The sequence below is a fragment of the Protopterus annectens genome, chromosome 12.part0, assembly GCF_019279795.1.
Source record: "Protopterus annectens isolate FY-2018-M chromosome 12.part0, PAN1.0, whole genome shotgun sequence".
NCBI classification, from domain to species: domain Eukaryota; kingdom Metazoa; phylum Chordata; order Ceratodontiformes; family Protopteridae; genus Protopterus; species Protopterus annectens.
In genome coordinates, this window is record NC_056746.1 from 209597654 (window position 1) to 209619650 (window position 21997).

General features: G+C 40.1%; 1 protein-coding gene across 1 annotated transcript in view; it reads right to left on the bottom strand.

The window, feature by feature from the left end:
* LOC122817325 (uromodulin-like) overlaps positions 1-21997 on the bottom strand; it is a 275611-nt gene that overhangs the window by 132809 nt on the left and 120805 nt on the right. The window contains exon 4 of the mRNA XM_044090542.1: positions 12160-12374. Coding sequence (XP_043946477.1) covers positions 12160-12374 — 215 coding nt within the window. The remainder of the gene's footprint in view (positions 1-12159; positions 12375-21997) is intronic.

Genomic DNA, 21997 nt, shown 5'->3' on the forward strand with positions numbered 1-21997 from the left:
ATTAACATTTCATGTCACACTAATGTTACTCTAAAAGTAAAGAGAGCCATAAGCAAGCTTTAAGTATTACATTGTAACAATACGGCATGATATATATTGCAAATCAGCACTCTCTCTTTTTGTCTTCTGAAATATGTCTTGAAGAAATGCCTCTGATTGCTTTTGGACTAGCTGATATTGTGTAGGTGTGAATTACATGAAAATAACACAAACATAATTTCTGTTACAGGCTTCAGAGTTTAGTATTCACTGAAATATCTGGAATCTGCAACACATAGGAAAGTTAGGCTAAGGTGAGAGATAATGGAGTGGTACATCGCAGGGGTTAAGGGACAATGCTTTTCATACGACAGTCCTCAGAATATAGTGTTTCTTATTTATAGGTACTTCTTTGGGTTAGGATGGAGTAGTTCATTTCAAGGTTGAAGTGATCAAAATCTGTGACAGCTTCTTTTCGCACAGACCTGGAAGGTCACCATTATTCACCAAGGGAGTGCCAAAAAAGGAGCACCAGGACCTTTGTAGGTTCTTAGACAGTGATAGCAATGGTGATACAATCCTCAAAGATATCTGTACAATGGTTATTCTATTCTGAATGCATCACCATAGAAAATAATGATGTTACCGATGACCTCCTGTGAGAAGAACCATGACAAGGCAATAACAGACTGCAAAGGAAAGGAAGCGTATTTTATTTGGTTAGAAGATTTTTTAGGAGGGCAGAACTAGGGTAAGGGGAGACAAGAAAGTATTAGGCAGGTCTTGAGTGATGTCATGGATGAACAGGGAGCAATCACACCAGGAACTGTATTGGATAAGAATCTTGATGCATGTTCCATGCAAAGAAAAATGACCTGAGTGGAAAAGGGTTCAGCTAAAATCAGCCACTCTGTCCTACCTTGTATGTCCATCTCATCCACTTCCACATTACTAATCAGTCCCAGCTTGTCAGGGACACAGGCAGGGCTTCATTTTTCTGCACAATGAAGCCAGCATGTAAATGTGGAGGTTTGGTCCATAACAACTTTATAGCTTGTGGTAACTTGACCTAAGTGTGATGGCCCCAGTGCTTTACCCAGTGACACAAGCACAGTTCTCACCAAGAATCTATCTCTGGCTACAGCTCAAAAATGCGGTGCTTAGCAGTGTCCACATCTGGCCCCATAATGTTGCCAGTAGGGCAGGGAGTTGGTCTTCCTGTCTCCAACAAGATGAATAAATCAGCTTTAGCCAGTCCTTCTGTTCATCCTTGGTCAGCTCATCCACTGCCTAGGTCAATGTTCAGGGATATATCCTTCTCTGCTACAGAGCCAGTCCACCTAACACAGTTTGGATTAATAACTATTGCTGTCAGTTAGTACAGCAGCTAACTAACAGGAATGTACCTCAAAGTAAAGCTCAGTGACTTATCTCCACTACAAAGGTGGTAACAGATGACATAGCCCAAGTTTCTGTGGTTAGACCCTTCCTATTTGTGTATGAGCGATATCTCTCAACTTCTTAATTCAAAATATCTGGACTATGCCCAAAATAATGGGGGAATAAAGACCCAAAATCAGGGACAGATTTTAATTATTGCTCTTTGGCAACACTGCACTAGATTTCCCTTTGTTCAGTATGCAGATGGTGCTTCTGGTTTGTTATACCTTGATTTGTCCCCCACTATAGTAGTAGACAGAGGTGATCAAGAAAGCTTGAGTGAAGTCTGGTATCCTACCTGTGACCCAGAGGGTGACAAGACTAACAAGAAATCTTGGAGAAAGAACACTTGTCTATCTACCTACTTAACTGAAAAAAATACTTGAAACAAGACATCTTTCTTCCTCCCACAGGGAAGCTATCAGAGAGAAAGTCTCCTACATCTGCTAGCTAAAGTGATTGTATCTGGACTAATCCTTTGTACTGTGCTTCCAATATAGTAGTAGCCGCACCACAATCTTGATTTCACACACTAGAAAAATGAATCTAAAACAGCTCCCTTCTTCTTAATGTCTCAAAGACCAAAGCTATTCTATGTGGGCCCAAGAAATTACCAAGCCCTGATATGCCCACACTAGCTATTGAGTAATTATCCAAGTCTCTCATTGAAGAGATACCATTTTTAAAATACCCGGTCTTTCTGCTTATCAAAGTGCTGTAGTTTAGTGAGCATATCTTGTTTGTCATGAACAAGACTCATTTAACGTTGGGACTACTTTATCATTCCAAGGGCTGCCAAACCTCTGCTTCTAAAACTACAACAGTTAATCTCGCTCTTCTCAGCTTGTTTGTATAAAATCAATGCACTCATCTCCTTATGAAACAAGATTGCAAGATTCATCCTAGGCACAGCTCCATCTGCCATCATGGAGCCATTTTGTGACAGTCTGACTGGCTGACCCTAAATGATAGACTAAGCTATGAAGATGTGAGGTATTGCCAGATACGCCAAGAGGAGTAGGGCAGTGGATATGTAACATATGCCAGCACAGCTAGCTGGAATTTTGGAAAGAATTACATGTCATTTGTATATCAAACTGAGTTGTACAGATGCTTGTGTTGAAAAATGTACCAGCAGTGTGTCCTGACTATATTGTAACTGATAAAATGTATATGTTTTAACAGAAGATACTGGAAGAGAAAAGGTTAATCTCAGTCCAGCTGACTCTGAAAATAATAAGAAATTAAATTACTTAATTTAGACCATAAAGATTGTATCTTACAGTTCTGATTGCAGCCAGAGACTAACGTTCTGTGCCAGAGAATGATTTATTAGCTCCTGTAGGAAGAGAGGAAGTGTTTTATGGTTTTTATAGCTTCCAGATGCTATAACACATCTCAGCAAAGCTCTCTCCCTGTGTATGGTAACACTTATGTGCTAAATTCTAGTTCAGTTTCTAGCAACAGGGGGTAACATGGGAACATGAAGTCAGATGACCAGATGTATGTGAAGTCATTCTGTAATCTAGGACAACAATGATATTTTAATACCAGATGAGACTGAAGTCTCATTGCACTCTGTTTTTGGAAACTGACAAAGAAGGACCACTCACCTACTTCATCTTGCCTTGCTCTAGTAAGTGAAACAGGGAATAATGATTCTTTAGATCAGTCAGGAAAATATAGAGAGATTAGTTAGATACTGTTTTTCTGTATCTGGGTTAATTTATTCATCAGTGTTATTTTAATATTTCCTGTGATTGAAATGCTGGTGTTTATTGTAAATAAATATTTAGTAATTTCATGTTTCCTTATTATTTATTATTAAATATATTTAAACTTTTCATTGTGTCTGGTCTTTTAGAGAATATTTAAACCTTTGAGAGGACTTACACATATTTGATGATAGTGTGGTCACTCTTGAAAGCCTTACTACATTTCCCAAACACTATCATTTGTATTAATATTACTTTCACTCAGTATAATTGGGTACCCTTATAAGAGCCTTAGAGTAGCTGTCTTTGGAGTGTCATGTGGCAGTGTAACTACCTTATACTCTGAGCAGAAGGGGGTATAGCTAGTAAATCTGTGCCAGCCTTTCCCAGTGTGTGTGTGTGTGTTTATATGTGTGTGTGTGTGTGTGTGTGTGTGTGTGTGTGTGAAAATCAAATATCGAATAGCATGTGTGTGTGTCAGCTGCTTGGAGCAGGGACATGAAGCACTGGTTTAACAGAGAGAGTGATGGAGGACTTGGCCTGGATACTTGGCTGAGGACTCAGCTCTATAGCTGTGCTATTGGGGAGTCTTAATGGGGATCTGGAAAGGCAAGGAAAACCAGCCCCCGGATTGAGTGTGTTCCCTTTGTGCTCTTAAAGGAAATTGTGGTTGATGCAGAAATCTGCATCTGGAAATACTAGGTGTACCCATTTTTGTTCCAAGGCAAAAAAGAAGAAGCCGTACGCTGGTAGAATTAAGCCAACCACACAAAACCAGTGTATGGAGGTCGTAGAACACCAATAAATATCCAGATAAGATCCAAAAGGCTTTATTAAGTAAAACAATGTCTCTTTCATTTTGATGTATAATTGCTTGCACAATGTCCAAACCACATTTGTCAAAGGCTGCTATTAATTCAGAATGGAATTCACTTCCAGCAGCCACATTGTTTGGGTATTTATATACCCGTAGTCCTTTAGGCACTATGCGCTTCCTGAGACATTCATTTGGGTACATGTTATCAAGAATCAAACCCCTGTACCTGTACAATGAAGACTCGAGCGCCGCCATGGATTCCCCAAATGTTCTGTTGTTTTCTGAAGATTTGCGTTGATCTTCCCGAAAATTAAAGGTGGGTACAGTCTTGTACCATGTGTCGAAACTGGAAGGAGGTGTGCTAGTGGTAGGAATATCCTCAGATGAATGTGACGACTCTCCCTGGTTAGAATGCAAAACTGATGGCGTTCTATGAAAGTCTGTAGAACGTGTAGCATTTCCGCTGTTAGATATAGGGTGAGTTCCGTTGGTGGATAAAGCTCCGATGTTTTTGTCAGGATTATTGTCTTTAACACAAGAAACAGTGTTAGGGCTAGAAAGTATAGTTTGTAGCCTTTTTCCCAGAGGCAGAAGGATATCGATCAGCTGGCTGAGCTGACCTGTCAGCTTTCGCATTTCGCCCACTTCTGAGCGAAAAGGAAGATCCTGGATATCGGTGGGTCTAGTTTCCCCCAAGGCTTCTATGTAGAAACAAGGCAAAAAAGAAGAAGCCGTACACTGGTAGAATTAAGCCAACCACACAAAACCAGTGTATGGAGGTCGTAGAACACCAATAAATATCCAGATAAGATCCAAAAGGCTTTATTAAGTAAAACAATGTCTCTTTCATTTTGATGTATAATTGCTTGCACAATATCCAAACCACATTTGTCAAAGGCTGCTATTAATTCAGAATGGAATTCACTTCCAGCAGCCACATTGTTTGGGTATTTATATACCCGTAGTCCTTTGGGCACTATGCGCTTCCTGAGACATTCATTTAGGTACATGTTATCAAGAATCAAACCCCTGTACCTGTACAATGAAGACTCGAGCGCCGCCATGGATTCCCCAAATGTTCTGTTGTTTTCTGAAGATTTGCGTTGATCTTCCCGAAAATTAAAGGTGGGTACAGTCTTGTACCATGTGTCGAAACTGGAAGGAGGTGTGCTAGCGGTAGGAATATCCTCAGATGAATGTGACGACTCTCCCTGGTTAGAACGCAAAACTGATGGCGTTCTATGAAAGTCTGTAGAACGTGTAGCATTTCCGCTGTTAGATATAGGGTGAGTTCCGTTCCAAGTGAACATCCCTCTCCAGTGTCAGTGGTGAGGATTCAGGCTCCTTTTAGTACTGGCCCAGAGTCAGGATGTCACATAAGGTATATCTCGCGCTCCCACCCCCATGCCATTCTCAATCCAGATGCTTCTCTTCATTTATCTAACCTCCTGGTTTGGTAGTTTCCTTTGCATCTTATTTATTTCTAGTGCCTTCCTCCTTCACACCCCACTGATACTCACACAGCTGGAGACCTTAGCTTCTCGCATGTCATCATAACCATCTTATGATATTCTTTTCTGACATACATTTGAGGACTGAATACTGTGCATACCACTAAAGTTTCTTTATAAGCTTGCCCATCATCCATGTACAGGTCTATAAATTGTCAGCTACTATAGAATCAATAAAGCAGCTTGTCTGTGCTCTGGTGATACTGTAAATTCTTCTGGTTGTTGTTATATATGCGTTGTATGTGGGACTTGAACTCCTGACACTCTGCTGAAAATGGACCATGGATTTGTTGTGACTACAGGGTTAACAGAATTTGAGTAAAATAAATAAATTAAGGCAAAGATGAAGGGGGTATGACAGCATATGTCACAGAGTGATTAGCAAGGGAAAGTGTAAAAGACAGGAAATTGGGAAATAGGGAAAAGAGATGAGGCAGTTGAATGATGAAAGAGAGGAGATAAACTCACAATCATCTTTTAGACAATAAAACTATTAGGGATAAAAGAAGAGAGAGGGCATAATGGTACCCTCTGCTGCTGTTAGTGATGATGAGTTAGTGATGTGATGGACAGGCATAAGCAACTGGTGTGAAAAAGAGGGTGGTTATGATGGGGGACATGAGCAACATTGAAGCAGACTTAAGTATTATGCATTTTCTCTGACCCTGAAGTTGCAACTATTTATTGAATGTTTTTAACTACTTGCATTGCTTTTTAAGTAGGTTCTGTGCTATGGATAATTAATTAAATCAGGTTGGGGGAGGTGAGTCTGTCATTTTTCTGCATTTGTACTGTTTTTATTTTCTCTGAATTTGAATCTACGCCTATTAATTGAATTGGTTTTATAATTTGCACTGCTTTTCAAGAGGGTTCTGTGCTGGAAAGTGGATTAATCAGTGCTGCTGCATTTACTTACTAATTTATTTATTTATGTTGACTGAGATAGTCAAACTTAGCAAGAAAATACTCTTTGCTAGAGGCCTGGGGAGGAAAGCTCTAAAGAATGGGAAGAAAATACATAGAGTAATGTTGTAATACAAAGAGTTCTATGGGAAACACTAAAATAAAAACAGAGACAAGATACAATATTGGTCTAATACATAGGATTCTAATGAAACATCACCTTAGGAATGCAAACAATGGAGTAATGGTCTGATATGTAAAATTATAAGGAAGCATGATAGTAATATAAAGACCTTTGAGAGTGGTATTCAGTTTATTCAACATTAAAACAGTGCAACTGTATATCACAGAATGGAAGAAAAAGGAGAGAGAGAGTAGAAGAAATAGTGGGAACATGTGAGGAGACAGTGGGAAGAGACAAGAGGGAAACTGATAAAAAAGGGAGACATTTGTGGAGAAATGGAGGTGACAGAAGTACAGCTGTGCAAGCAACTTGTGGTGTGTGTGCTTAAGGAGTCTGTAAGCCAGATGTCTTATTGACATGGCAATGGCTTGAAGGTTGCACGTTATCCTGGTGAGGTATACAAACACAGCCAGGAATTAGGTGTTATTTTAATTTGGGTTTGTAGCCTTTTCATTTGCCATTTATTTTAGTGGAAGTGGTAACATGTTCTAAGTTTGGTGATATAACTGGAATACACAGCATTTCATGATGCATATCTCAATCTTGCCAAAGCATGTGATACCATACCACATGCTAAAATAATCAACAAGCTAAACGTGTTCCAAACTGATCTCTGTACTGTGATGGATAGCAAATTGACTGAGGGACAGAACAGTGAGGGTGGCAAGTGCATCCTCAGAGATCATCTTCAGATCAGAGTTCAAGAGAGTAACCAGTCTCTGAGGGATCCATACTGGGACCTCTACTGTTTAGCATATACTTCTCTGATCTGTAAATCAAAGATAGGGATCTTTGGTTAACGAAGTTTGCAGATGACTATAAACAGGGTCATCATCATCCATCCCCGTTACCCATGTTTACATGGGATTGGGGTGTTACATCAACATTAGTCAATGCGTTCATATCACCTAGGGCCAGCATTTGTACCACTGAGTGTCTTTCAAATCTTAGTTCAGAGATGCAGAATCTACAATTTGACCTTAAGCATATAGCTGTTGTTGGGAAAATGGGCTAAAACTAAATTCTAAAATGCACAGCATTGTTGCGTTTGATAAATAATCCTTCAATCCGAATTATAGTGTAGACAACATCCCACTCCAAAATGAAGATATCATAAGAAAGCTTGGAATATGGGGAGATAACTCCTTCTCCCTTGATCATCATTTTGCAACAGTGGTTAGGAAATCCTTCTCTCTGATGCAGATGATCTGTATCTCCTCTAGATCCAAAGAAGTCCTTACCCCTCTATATTCTACACTAGTCATGCCTATCATAGAATACGATGCCTTTTTGAGATGTATCTTATAGACATATTAGGGAGTTAAGAAGACCACAAAGATTACTAACAAAAAAGATCATGGACCTAAAAGAATCGAGTGACCAGGAATGACTGGAGGCTCTGTTCCTGTATTCCCTGTCCTATAGACTCCTTGGGTATGATGTGTGCCTTGATTTTCAGGCCATTAGGGATCTGTCAGTCCAAGAACTCCTGTATCTTCACAAATCAAACAGTCCAGCAGAGATCTGTACCTGATTCAGCAAATAAAAAAATCATGGTGGAGAGACAGATTCAACATGCAATGGCTACTCCTTCTCTTGCAGAAGTATAACTGGTTCAATAATCACTCTGGGCTGGTGTAATGAACTAGTGACCCACCCCTCAGCTCTTCAAATGAAGAGAAAGAAAATCCAGTGTAATACAGTAAGTCAGCTTATCACAATTAGATTACACCCCTCCCAGGAAAAAAAATAAAAAAATGGATGTTCCTTCTGCTGGCATAGCAAACAGATGGCCAGATGCATGACACCGCCCCCAGCCCCTGCTATTCATGTTCTGTTTCTGTGCCCTGTCCCCAACACTCCTTTAACAGATGTTGTTATTAAAAAAAAATAATTTCTTTTTTTAAACTGTAGCAAACTGTTTGCTACAAACGCATCAAACAGTTGCCACAGTTTATATTCTGCTTGCATGGTGCACTACAGCCCTCATGTTTAAGTAAAAAAAATATTTTTAAACTGTAGCAAACTGCTTGCTACAAATGTAGCACAGCACTCAGGTTTTAGTTAAACAACATTTTTTTTTACTTTTAAACTAACAATTTATTTGCTTCAATATAGAAAGCACTTGCTACTATTTAGACTGCACATGGAGCACGTTTAACCACAAATGCAATACGAGCTTTTAAAAGCCAGTATTACATTAAAGAAAGATTGGGATTAGTTGATCTTCCCTCCCAACACTTTGCAACCAGGGCTGTTGCCCATCTTGACCCACCCTAGCTACGTTGTTGTCTTCTGGAACAAACTTCCACTCAAGATCAAGCAATGTGATGCATTATTTTCCTTTAAAAAGGAGTTGGATAATTGGTTTGCTATTCACACATTCACCCTGGCTTGACTGGCCTTTTATTCCTTGCAAAAATAAGGTAAGGTCTAAGGGTGGGTACTGGCGAGTTATAAATGGCCGTATGGCTCAGCCACCTTGTATTTTCTATGATTTTCTATGATATGACAAAAAGAGAAAACATGCTGGTTGTAATAGTCATCTTGGAAGGCTTCAGACAAAAAGACATAGAACCAGGAAGGGATGGATTCTTGATTTTGTCTTTGTCAACACAGACAAGAGTAGGAATGTACAAGTTAGAGCTTTGGTTACATACAGTGATAATTTGATGATGTGTTTCATTCTGCTCATGGAAAATGACCAGGCCTGGTTACATCAGAATTAAACATTTGGGAATGGGGCATCTGTGAGAAGCTAGATGCATTAAAAGTCAAATATTTTGATAAATATAAGGAAACCAAAAAAGTGGAGGGTCTACAGAGTATGTATGTATGTATGTATAGCTATATCTATATATCTATATCTATATATCTATCTATATATCTATATCTATGTATATATATATATATATATATATATATATATATATATATATATATATATATATATATATGGTTCCCTATCAGAAGCCTGAAACACTATAAGCCTGAAAATCAAAATCCTGAAAACTATAGACTGAAAGACCAAAATCCTGAAAGACCAAAATCCTGAAACTCAAAATCCTGAAAACACAAAATGGACATACTGACGTCATTGTGGCTTTGCTATTGTTAGCCCTGTGGTGTTGGGTCATGCGTTGGGTTCAGGTAAGTGTGCGGTTGGTTTTATGTTAGGGTTAGGGGCGGTTTAAGTGAGTTAGGGTTAGGGCGCAGGTTAGGCATGTATGCAATAGTGACAAATATTGGGGTTAGGGCGGTTTAAGTGAGTTAGGGTTAGGGCGCAGGTCAGGTGAGTGTGCGATAGTGACGGACCTTAGGGTTAGGGTTAGGGTCAGGGTCAGTTGGTAGATATTAGTGTCTTTATAGTGACATATTAGCATTATTTGTGTTTTCAGGATTTTGAGTTTCAGGATTTTGGTCTTTCAGGATTTTGAACTTTCAGTCTATAGTTTTCAGGATTTTGATTTTCAGGCTTATAGTGTTTCAGGCTTCTGATAGGGAACCATATATATATATATATATATATATATATATATATATATATATATATATATATGTTACTTACTTGTTAACTGGGTACGTTTGCTGGACATAAGGATGACTTGGAAGCACTTTCTGTCTGTCTGGTTAAGTGCTCAAAGTCACACAGTATTTAAATAAAGGCTGAGGGAATAAAAACATGATCTACAAGAAGCAGATCATTAACAGCTCATAGCCTTAATCCTTTATACTAACTGTCAATAAGAAGAAACAAGAACATATATAACAATGTTTGATAAAGGGAGGACCAGTGGGAGTTGTTACTGAGGACCAGATAAGGCAAAAAAAATGTGTGGAGGCACAAGGGTAAAATAGAAAAAAAGCTACCAGCAGGCATAAATGGAGGAAAACATCTTCTTTAGACAAGTAGAATGAAAGAAGGCATATGGGGAAATATCTGAGTCTGCTGAGTAGTTTGGAAATCCAGAGAGACCTCATAGGAAAGAATATTGAATGAATATATAAGGTAGAGTGTATAGGGGAGGTTATTGGCTTCAGATGGCAGGGCAGATAGATAGTGGACAAAGGAAGTGCTAACGGCTGAGAAGATGAGAAAGATGATATTAGCATTAAAGAAGGATAAGGCACAGAGGCTGATGGAATATTATGTAGGATCCTTAAGACAGCAGCTGCAACCTTATTTGAATGGTTATAATGCTGCTCCACACAACGCTTATGGAAGGCTGTTCCAAGGAGAATGGACGCAAGCAGTGGTAATGTCCATCTATGTGGGCAGAATAGGTGCAGCTGAAGAAACTACAGGACAAGGTACCTAACTGCAATGTTAGGTAAAATGACAGATACTATCCCAAATACATTGAGAATCTAAGACTGCCAGTCCTTTGCACAGAGCTTCTTGAAACTGCCTGTTTTCCTAAGTCCATAGAGTAGAAATTGTTCAAATAAATCAGAATAAAGATGAGCTCAGCATGATCCTTCCTTGAAGTACTGAATAACAGCTAGAAAGGAAGGAGAATGAGTGATGTCGCTGTCTTCCCACTGAAAAAGTAATTGTAATCCCAGTTAAATGAATTCACTGGTATTATGTCTTTCTTAGATGAGTTTTACATTTTTTCATGACTATATGCTGCACTTTAAATAAAAATAAAATAAAATAAAAAAAAAAAATATATATATATATATATATATATATATATATATATATATATATTCTTTTTTGAACTATTTGGTTGGGTATGCTGTGTCTAAATGGTTCATAAAACGCTTTCTTGATGGGAACTCCTGTGACTGGTAACTGTCACATTTAGTGTCCGTTGCTACTCATTCACCTGTGGACTGGTAGCTGTCACATCTAGTACCCTGTGGCACTCATTTGCCTGTGGACTTGTAATTCTCACATTCAATGCTCTGTGCTATTCATTCACCTGTGGAGTGAAAACTGTTACATTCAGTGTATTGTGCTACCTGTCCACCTGTGGTCTGGCAACTGTCCCATGCAATGCCCTGGGTGACTAGTCCTCCTGTCGACTAGTAAGTGTTACATTCACTGTATTATGCTACTCATCTGTGTAACTGTCATATTTAGTGCATTGTGCTAGTCGTCCATCTATGGAGTGGTAACTGTCACATTCAGTATACTGTGCTACTAATCTGCCTGTGAAATGGTAACTATCACATTCAGTGCATTATGATACTCTACCTGTGCACTGTTATATGTCACCTTTTCTGCACTGTGTCATTCAACCAGTTGTGGATTGGTCACTGTTGCATTTCATGCATTTTGCTACTCGTCCACCAGGGAACTGATTACTACCACATCCAGTGCACTATGCTACTCATCCATCTGTGGACTGGTAACTGTCACATTCAGTACCCTCTGCTATTCAAACATCTCTGTTCAGAAATAGTGTATTTATAACTAAGCCTTTTCTTTTCTTTCCTTTCTATTCTGTTTTTCAATGCTTGAATTATTTCTAAACATGAAATATGTGCATCTATAATTCAGTGTTAATATTACCGTATTGCCATTTATTAATTGAAACACATTATATCTTTCTGTATGTAAAGTCAGCCAGGTATTTATAAGAAAACAAAACTATTTCTTACTGTTAATTGTGTGCTGCAGTATCCAGTGCGAGCAGCAGTGACCAGTGAAATGGTGCTTTTATTATTTCTGTTTATGTCTCTGAAACCAGCACATGTTCTGTCTCTTAGTGTAACATTTGCAGTGACATAGCCCATTGACTCCAGATAGCACTTCCGAAAAGAAACCTTCATTTGACTTGGGCTGCACATCACCTCAGGAGTCAGTTTGACAATATCTAAAAACATAAAGCAAAACAAATGGAAAGAGACAGTAAAATAAATGCACCTGATACCCAGAAATACATCACATATTGTAACCCATCTGCTAGACTTCTGTGCCTGACAGATGAAAGCAACCTTTGCTTCCCCTACAGTGTACTGATTTATCAATATTGGATACATTTTCATCTAGTGTTGTTAAACCTATGAGAGTATTGTAACCAAAATTTGTTTTTTAAATATCACAGTCACTCATTATTACTGTTTATTACAACCTTATGAAAATAATGTATTCTAAAGAAAATAATATTGTAAAGACAGCTATGACAGTTGTTTTAAGGCAGCATTTAAATGTGACCCTAGATCCGCCTAGTTTTCTAACACTATAAATATGGTTAAAAATGACAATGGAAAAGTAATGTATGCAATAATTTAGGCTGATCAGTATGTCTTTGGCATGGAAGGCAGCATGCGACCTCTGGGGTTTACAGATTGCCACTACCAGATACAGTGCATTCAAAACCATGCATGACAAAAATACAACAAGAGTTATCACAGCAAATTATGCTAAAGCACTCCACTGATGTGTTGATTTTACAGTAATGCTCTACATGTTGTAATATGTTTTATTTCATGTTAACATGCTTTATTAACTGCAGTGAGATAGAGAACAAAGTAGAGAAGAAACTGGGGGTACAGTGCCAATCAAAGAATAATGGAAGGTCTTACATGCCCTACCCCAATGCAGCAGGAGCCGATGCCTTAATACGTATTCAAAACACAGAAGATGTGTTGATAGTCCAGGAAAGGAATGACATAAAGTCAGCCTAAATATCACTTTGACATATATTCTTTTATGTATAGCTCACTGAGCCTTGGCTACATGCATGTTACATACCAACTCAATTTTCTGGGTGACCAAAGAAGGACTATGTGGTTCTACATTTTCAGCAGTGCAAATCAAGCAGAAATGGAAATAAGTGACACGGCACATCTGCGTCTTGTTGGCATACCAAGGTGCAGAATATTAAGGGCGCAAATTTCTGCACTCCATAATTTGCCTAAGCCCCAACCCAACCAAGATTCCACCACAACCTTAATACTCTCCCAGAATGCCCTTACTATTGCACAGTTCCATAGCATTTGCTTCAGACCGGTCCTCCCTAGTCTGGTAATTCGGACACTAAACAGAGAGTCAGCCACAGCAGAATATGAAGTAAATGATATAAACACTGTGTCAGATCTTCAGCCTTACTGATTTCTGCTAAGTGTACTCCTGATTTCTGCTGGGTATCCTCCTGGTTTCTGCTGTGTGTCCTCCTGATTTCTGCTGGGTGTACTCCTGGTTTTTGCTGGGTGTACTCCTGGTTTCTGCTGGGTGTACTCCTGGTTTCTGCTGGGTAAACTCCTGACTGTGACCTCCCTCTTTCATATGCTGTCTTTAACAGTCTTGTCAAACTCTTGCTCCTACTAGAACAAACTAGGTTTGGCTCCTGGCTTCCACAACTAGAGGAATTTCATAGTAAGACAAATAATTCCCTTTGATCTGTCTCGGGCTCTGTCTAAATCATATCATAACTCTGTAATCTTATACAGAGGTGAGGCTTGGACTGCTCTTAGATATGTAGCAAGCTGATACAAAATCATAGCTTCCGCACTTTACCTGTGGAAATGTGCACTGTAAATCTTTCAACCAGCATACCTTACTCTAACACGTCTTCAGCAAGTGCCCCCATGGGGATATTCAACATTAAACAAAAATGCACTACCAAGGATGCAGACAGGCATACACTATCTGCATCTCAGCATATATTTTGGAATAATTTAATTTTTGCCATGAGATGTGTAATAGGTTAAACTTCAGTAAGTAGTTCCTGTAAAATTTAATATGCTTTCATTTTACTACGTTACATATTTTGCTAAAATACATTTTTACAGAATGCCAGGCTGGCCATATAGTTTTTTCTTACTTAAGCCTATCATTTTACTCATTTGCTTATTTGTTTCAGTACTAAAAATGTATACTATCCAGAAACATGCATAATCTGTGTTTGGGGGAGGGTTGCACTTGGAGGGATGGTGCTGTGTTCTAGAAATTGATGTGCAATTACAGACATCCAGGCTACATGTCTTTTTACCAACAATCTTGAAGTGCACATTCAACAGCGGTGGCTGACAAACAACAAATCTCACATGTAAGTTGCAACCCAGCCATACTCCCTGGTATGTCAAATGGCAAAGGCCTCACATCCTTGGATGGCTGCTTGCCATGTACAGAAGACAATGATTCCACTGATAAACCTACCCCCTATTATTGTAGATAGGCTGGTCCTGGCCCATGTCAACTCTTGCTCACTTACATTTCTTCTAGCTCCTAACATCACAAAGGGACCTAGTCTCACTGCCAGGTAATACAGGCTTATCTGTCAAATTTATATCATCTTCCTGTAAAGGCAACACTAATTCATCATACTCTATCTTTGGTGGCCTCCAGCACCATATGAAATCCATAACAGTTGCATTCATCTCTCAATTTACCAGGGTTGAGCAAAACAGGAAGTAAATTGTGGAGCTACAGCAATCTCAGAATACACTGATTTTCATGGCACTGACATGACCTTCCCCAAAAAAGAAGCCCCATTTTCCACTGCTTTGCTAGGTTCAGTATCACCTTAGCCTATAATTTATTTGAGTTTTCTTCCACTAACTTTTGGAGCATGTGAAGTCCATAGCCTTAAATAATGGAACACGTCTGGGACCATTCTAACCTCATTCTTGTGATTGCCTCCTATAAATGCTTCCCAAAAGTGAATAAAATGATGACATGTTTAGGCTTAACTTATAATTAGAGTGCTTACTGTTTACACTAGTTATGTTCAAAACCTTAGTGAAAGACTTCACTGGGCTACTGGCTGGAAAAGAACATCATTTACATATACAAAAAGTTTTATATTATGCCCATTAATAGTTAGGGTTGCTGGTTCTCTGACAATACACCTCTGCAAGGGTTTTATGACTAGGCTGAATAAATGCAGAAACTGCAGAAACTGAGGACAGCACTGCCTGATACCATGAGATTATGATGCAGTAGGAACAAGTTGGCAAGATGTGTTGTTATGTTCTGCCTCTAACTGAGGGCTCAGTGTTTAGGCCCATTACATAAGACATGACATTGTAGGGTGTACACCCATACACAAATGTGTGTATGTATACAAGCTCAACTACTGTCCTATCTCATTCATGAAAACCTCCTCACTCCTTCACAACATGTTTTCCACCCTAAACACAGTACCTCGACTGCCTTACTATCCTTTACTCAAAACACTGCCGAAGCTCCTCATCTCCTGTCTATTCCTTGATCTCTCTAAAGCCTTCGACACTGTGTCTCATCCCATCCTTCTTAACAGACTCTCAGACCTAAACCTCTCTCCTTCTACTCTCGGCTGTTCCAATCCTACCCTACTGGCAGAAAACAAGCTGTTAGATGGCAGCAGGCTTTCTCACCCTTCCTTGCTGTTCAAACAGGTGTACCCCAAGGTTCCATACTTGGACTGCTCCTTTTCAACATTTTTACCAACAACCTACATTCATCCTGCAGTCTCTCATCTGTAATACAATACACAAATGACTCTACTCTCTTATCTATCTCCAGTACTATCTCTGAACTACACACACTAACACAGAATTCCTTTATCTCTGTTAAAAAATGACTCAGAAATAATCAACTAATCCTTATCCCCCCAAAAAACTCAACTCTTCCTACCTCAGACACTCTCTCACCTTAAATCCAACTTTTCTGTTTCCTCCTTAGATGGGACCACTATCTTCCCTGTCTCACACATCAAACTTCTTGGGGTAATAATTGAAGACCGACTAAAATTTGACTTGCACATATGACAGGCCATCAAAAAAAACACCAAAAACTTGGACTACTTTATAGGTACAAAAAATTCCTCACTACTGCCACTAAATGCAGTCATGCGCAGGCATTTCTCTTACCTAGTCTTCTATGCGCTTCCCCCATCCTTACCAATATCCAAACTACCGCAATTCAGAGAGTGGAACAAATATACAACAAAATTGCCATATTTATTCTAAACCAACCACTCTCTTCACACCACTGCCTCTCACTAAACAAACTTCAATGGCTGGAATTTCTGCACCTTCTCCTACAATTGCAACTCCAGACTACCTTTTCCATACTCAACGTCCCCTCTGCCTGCCCGGCTCTCGCCTCCCATGTTACTCTCTATTATCCCTCCCGGCTTCTCCGGAGTGCTGGCATCTTCTCTCAGTTTATAAACCCAAAATGAATATTGGCAAGCTACTTTACACTCTGTCTCACTAAATTGGAACAAATTCCCTCTCCATATTACATCCAGCCCTTCCTTTCCCTGTTTTAAAAAGGAGCTTAAATCCTACCTACTAATCTTGAAATGATGCCGTTGCCTTGACCACACGTAGTGTTAGTCTGTCCTACTGTATAACCTGTTGCATCTCCTTTCTTTCTCTGTTAGTAAGTTCTGCCTAAACTAACTTCCTAAACCTTCAGCTCTACTACTATAGCCCTACTGTAGCTCCCTCCTTTCTCTCCCTCTTCTATTCTCCACCTCTTCTATTCTCCACACTATTTATCCCCCCACTTCCTATCAATATCTGTACATTTTCCTTCTTTTGAACAACGATTATCTTTTTGTTTTTACTCTTATATGTAGTAAATTTAGACCACTGCTATCAGTGCAGCCCTTAATATTCATAGTTTTTTTCTTTTGCTTTTCTCTTTATAATTAATTTCATATTTGTATTGTTATTTTTAATAGTTTTTGTCCTGTATGTTTATCTTTGCTTATGTTTGCTGGGGCTTTTTCCCCTTGGGTCTCCACTGAAAATGGGTTGCTTACTATCAGTGCAATGCAAATAGTTAATAACCTTTTTTTTTTACAATTATTTTGTATTGTGATTGTTATTTAATATTTATATATTGTCACTTTATCTTTACCTATGTTTGCTGGGGCTTTTCCCCTCGGGTCTCCACTGAAAATGGGTTTGTTTGCAAACTCAGTTGGACTAACCTGGTTAACAAATGTGAAATAAATAAATAAATAATAAATAAAATAAGGCTATACAGGTGTGCACAACACAGGTACAACAAAGGGTACAAGATGATGGGGAAGTAGTCAGAAGTAGGGCAGGGCACATAGTATGTGCAGTCTCTGTATACTCTCACTGAAAACAGTCAGCAGTTCTCCATGATGAACAGAATGGCATAAGATGAACATGCAGTGTAATGCAATATGACCCGGTTGCCTGGTCACTTTTCAAGTAGAAGGAGAAAGTTTTGGGAGCACAAAGGACAATGCAATTTCTCAGGTGGAGATTAGAGGAATCATCTTCCATGGGGTTGGACATTCCATTCCTAGTACATACCAATGTAAAATAGAAAGAGCATTTTGATGACTTTATGATGTCTGTCAATTATAAATTGCCTATAGTGTCCTTTGTCTTAGAATGATACCACAATATAAAGACAAAATTATCAATTTCAACAATTGGCTAAAGTATTGGTGTCACTCAAAGGGGATCCAGTGTCTGTCAGCCTGGGATGACATGCTTGACAAGCCACGTTGCTTCACTAGGGACGGCTTGCACCTGTCAACCCTGGGTTTTCGAATACTGGCCAAGGCTCTTGCCACCCCCATAGTGTCTTTTTTAGGCAAGGCTCAAAAGACAAACCCACCTCCTTAGACAACACAAGGAAAAAGAAGCTAAGGGTAATGCTGCTCAACGCCAGAAGTCTAAACCTCAAGATGCATGCACTGGAGGCTCTACTCAGTATGGAGAATATCGATATCTGTGCAGTAACAGAAACCTGGTACAAGTTTCCCGAGGGCACCCCAGCACTACCAAGCTATACCTCATACCATGCTTTTCGGCCCCAAAACTCGGACCGAACCACAAGAGGAGGGGGAGTATTCATATTCATCAAAGATACCCATACCTCCAGGCTAGTGGCACTGCACGAAGCATCTGAGACCATCCATGTGCAACTAACAGTGGGCAAAACTGCCTTCCAGTTTGTAGCCTGCTACAGACCACCCTCCCAAACTCAGGAACCCCACTCGGCTTTCCTGAAGACACTGTAGAATATGAAGGTCTCTCCAAACACCATTATATTGGGTGACTTTAACTACCCAAACATAAACTGGGAGCACTACTCAAGCCCCAACACCCTAGCCCAATGGTTCCTAGAATTTATAAACTCAAATGCTATGGAACAACTGGTCACCACTCCTACAAAAGGGGAAAACATATTGGACCTGATCATCACCAACATGGGGACTCTATGTTCCATACCAGAGGTATACCCCTCATTGGTAAGATCTGACCATAAATTAATCACTGTGGACATCCATATCCTGTCCCCACCCCCAGCAAAGGAAACCACGGTCAAAAACGTCTCAAAAGCAAACTTCCCACTTCTCAAAACCGAGGTGGAATCCTTCAAAGCCCCAAGGCCAGTGGAAAATACGGCCCAAACTGAAAAATCCTTTACAAACGCATTCTATGGATACCTACAGGAATGCATGGATTGTGCTATCCCAAATAAAAACCAAGACACACTCCTCCAAAGGCAGGAGACCTGTCTGGTGGACCCCAGCCATAAATAAGCTGTACAACAGAAGGAGGAAGCTACTACATGATAGAGCAAAATCCCTGAAAGGGAAGGCAACTCTGATCAGTACTAGCAAGAAACTATGATCCCTCATAAAATCATCTAAGGCTAGCTTAGAAAGAAAGATTGCACAAGACACTAAAGATAATTACAGGACTTTCTTTAGTTATGTCAGAAACCTGGGTGGAAACCCCCAGATATGCTCTGAGTTAGTGCAAAATGACAAAAAATACACTGAACCCAGACATTGCCAACATCCTGGCAGACAGGTTCAGTGCAAACTTCTCCCCCTCCCCTCAAATGAGCAAATGACTATCCCAACAGAGTGTAGCCTCCCTGACATCACAGATGCACAGGTGAAAGCTGCCCTCTCCAAAGCAAAAAACACAGCATCAATGGGACCGGACGGTGTCCCGGGCTGCATTTTACATGAGCTCCAAGAAGAACTGAACCCTCACTTAAAATCACTGTTCAGTCTCAGACTTACAACAGGATATGTACCCAAAGAATGGCGTACAGCAACACTGGCCCCACTCCATAAAGGTGGTGCCACAACGGACCCCGGGAACTATCGCCCTATAAGCCTAACTAGCCTGGTCTGCAAAGCTATGGAGCGTATCATCATGGAACTCATAAACTAAGACATTGGGAACCTCCAAACACTGGATCCTACCCAATTCGGCTTTGTTAAGGGCAGATCTTGCCTCTTGAACCTGGTCAATTTCTTTGAAACAGTCACCAAGGCCATAGACGAAGGGAAGGTAGTCCACACAGCCTGTCTTGACCTTGCAAAAGTCTTTGACACAATACCCCACTCGGGCATCATAAATAAGCTCACCAGCTTAAATATCAACCCCTATGTCACAAGATGGGTTGCAAACTGGCTTAGGGATAGAACCCACATGGTCAGAATTGCAGGTGCCATGTCAGACTCTAAACCAGTTACAAGTGGCATCCCACAAGGCTCAGTCCTGGGACCTCTCTTGTTCGGTATATATTTCTCTGAGGTACAGGCTAACACAGGAGGACTATGGCTGACAAAGTTTGCAGATGACTGCAAACTGGGGGCCATAATCGACTCGCCGGCTGACACAAGCATCCTCCAAAAAGGTCTCACAGAGACAGATAACTGGTGCCAGAGCCATGGCCTAAAGCTAAATGCCAAAAAGTGCATAGTCATCCCCTTTGGGAAAAACAAAGTGCCCACAAATTACCACATAGGTGGTAATCCATTAAGTACAGAAGAAGTAATTAGGGATTTGGGGACCCAAGTAGATTGCAATCTCTCCTTTGACAATCACATTGCCAAAGTGGTTAGAAAGACATTCTATATAGCCCACCTTATCATGAAGGGGTTCACATCTAGATCAAGAGAGGTCATTGTGCCCCTCTACTCATCACTCATCAGGCCCATAATTGAATACAATTCCCCATTTGGGATGTACTTTACCCGACACCTGCTACAACTAGAAAGACCCCAAAAGTACCTCACCAAGAGGATCAAGGTACTCAAACAGATGCCCTATGCAGTTAGGCTAAAGAAACTCCAGCTCTACTCAGTTGCTTACCGCCTACTCAGAGGCGATCTGTGCCTGACTTATAAAGCCATGTCCAACCCAGAATTAATGGACATGCTCCACCTCAAGAAATCCAAATCCATCAGAACTACACGCTCCAGTGACTTAAACCTCAGCACAGAAATAAATAGAACATGTTGGATGGACAGATTCATATCCCAGAGGCTCCCCTCACTCTGGAACAAAATCCCAATCCATGTCAGACAGAGCCCCTCAATGACCCTCTTCAAGAAGAATCTTGACGTTTGGATGGGAGATCGTAAATTTACCCCTGGGATCTCTTCTGTGTCACTGCTAGACAGAGGCACGGTAAACTAACCTTAAATAGGCTATCGTCTGTGACCTACTATACAGAGGCACAGTCAACTAATCTAAGAAGGGTGGCGAAAGCCAAACACACTCTGGCTAGGCTTGTAAATGCCCTAGGGCAGATAGCCTAGTATCAACCTATGAACCTATGAACCTATATACACTACCCTTTATAGTTATCCCGCATTTTTTAAGTGGGAGTATTATGTTATGTATATAGTAGTGTAACATTCTTGGAGATTCTGTAATTTATTATCACCAAGCACCCATTTCTCCATTGATCCCTGTATAGTGCAGTTTATTATAGTGAATAAAAACTAGAAGGGACAAACTCGGAATGGATAAATATTGTGAATGGGTTCATTGAGTAGAATATATATTTATCCCCAGTGGCTTTTATTTAGCTGTTTATCTCATTTACATGTACCAAACAAGTGTATATGGCATGTATGATTTAATAACCTGATTTTTCTTACACTTGTAGGTACAGATTGTCTCCTGGGTTAGGTGGCTGCTTAAGAGTAGCTTAGTAGATATGGTATGGATTATAGGATGGCTATGCCTGCTGATGGAGATGACTTACTGGATATGCCTGTTAAAATCACGCTTCTATAGTTGGGAGGGCTGTCAGAGAAGTAATAGACTCTGTTGCCAATATGTCACAAAGTCCAGCTGTTGAATGCGGAAACAGAATTCCAGAGGAAGCAGGTATTGCAAGGGGTAGAAATAACAAATGTGCAGAATGTGGTGCATGAAGAAAGGGTGACTGAGGCAAGGACATCTGGGTGTTTTGCAGACCAGTATTAAGACCAAGAACTATAGAGCAGTAGACCCTACACTTTAGCGAAGTCCACTTAAACAAAAGTGCACTTTTGCTGAAGTCTAGTTCCCCAGGCTACCCAAAAAACAAAACAAAACACTAAAACATGTTTTTGCAGGGGAACAAGCCCCCCTGCACCCCAGCCCCCCACACCCCCCTACTTAAATATACCAACTCCGAGATCGCACTACAGCGGGGAAATGGGAATATTCCCATTCTGCTCTGTAGTGTGACTGCCAAAGTCAATGTTCGAAGTTTCAT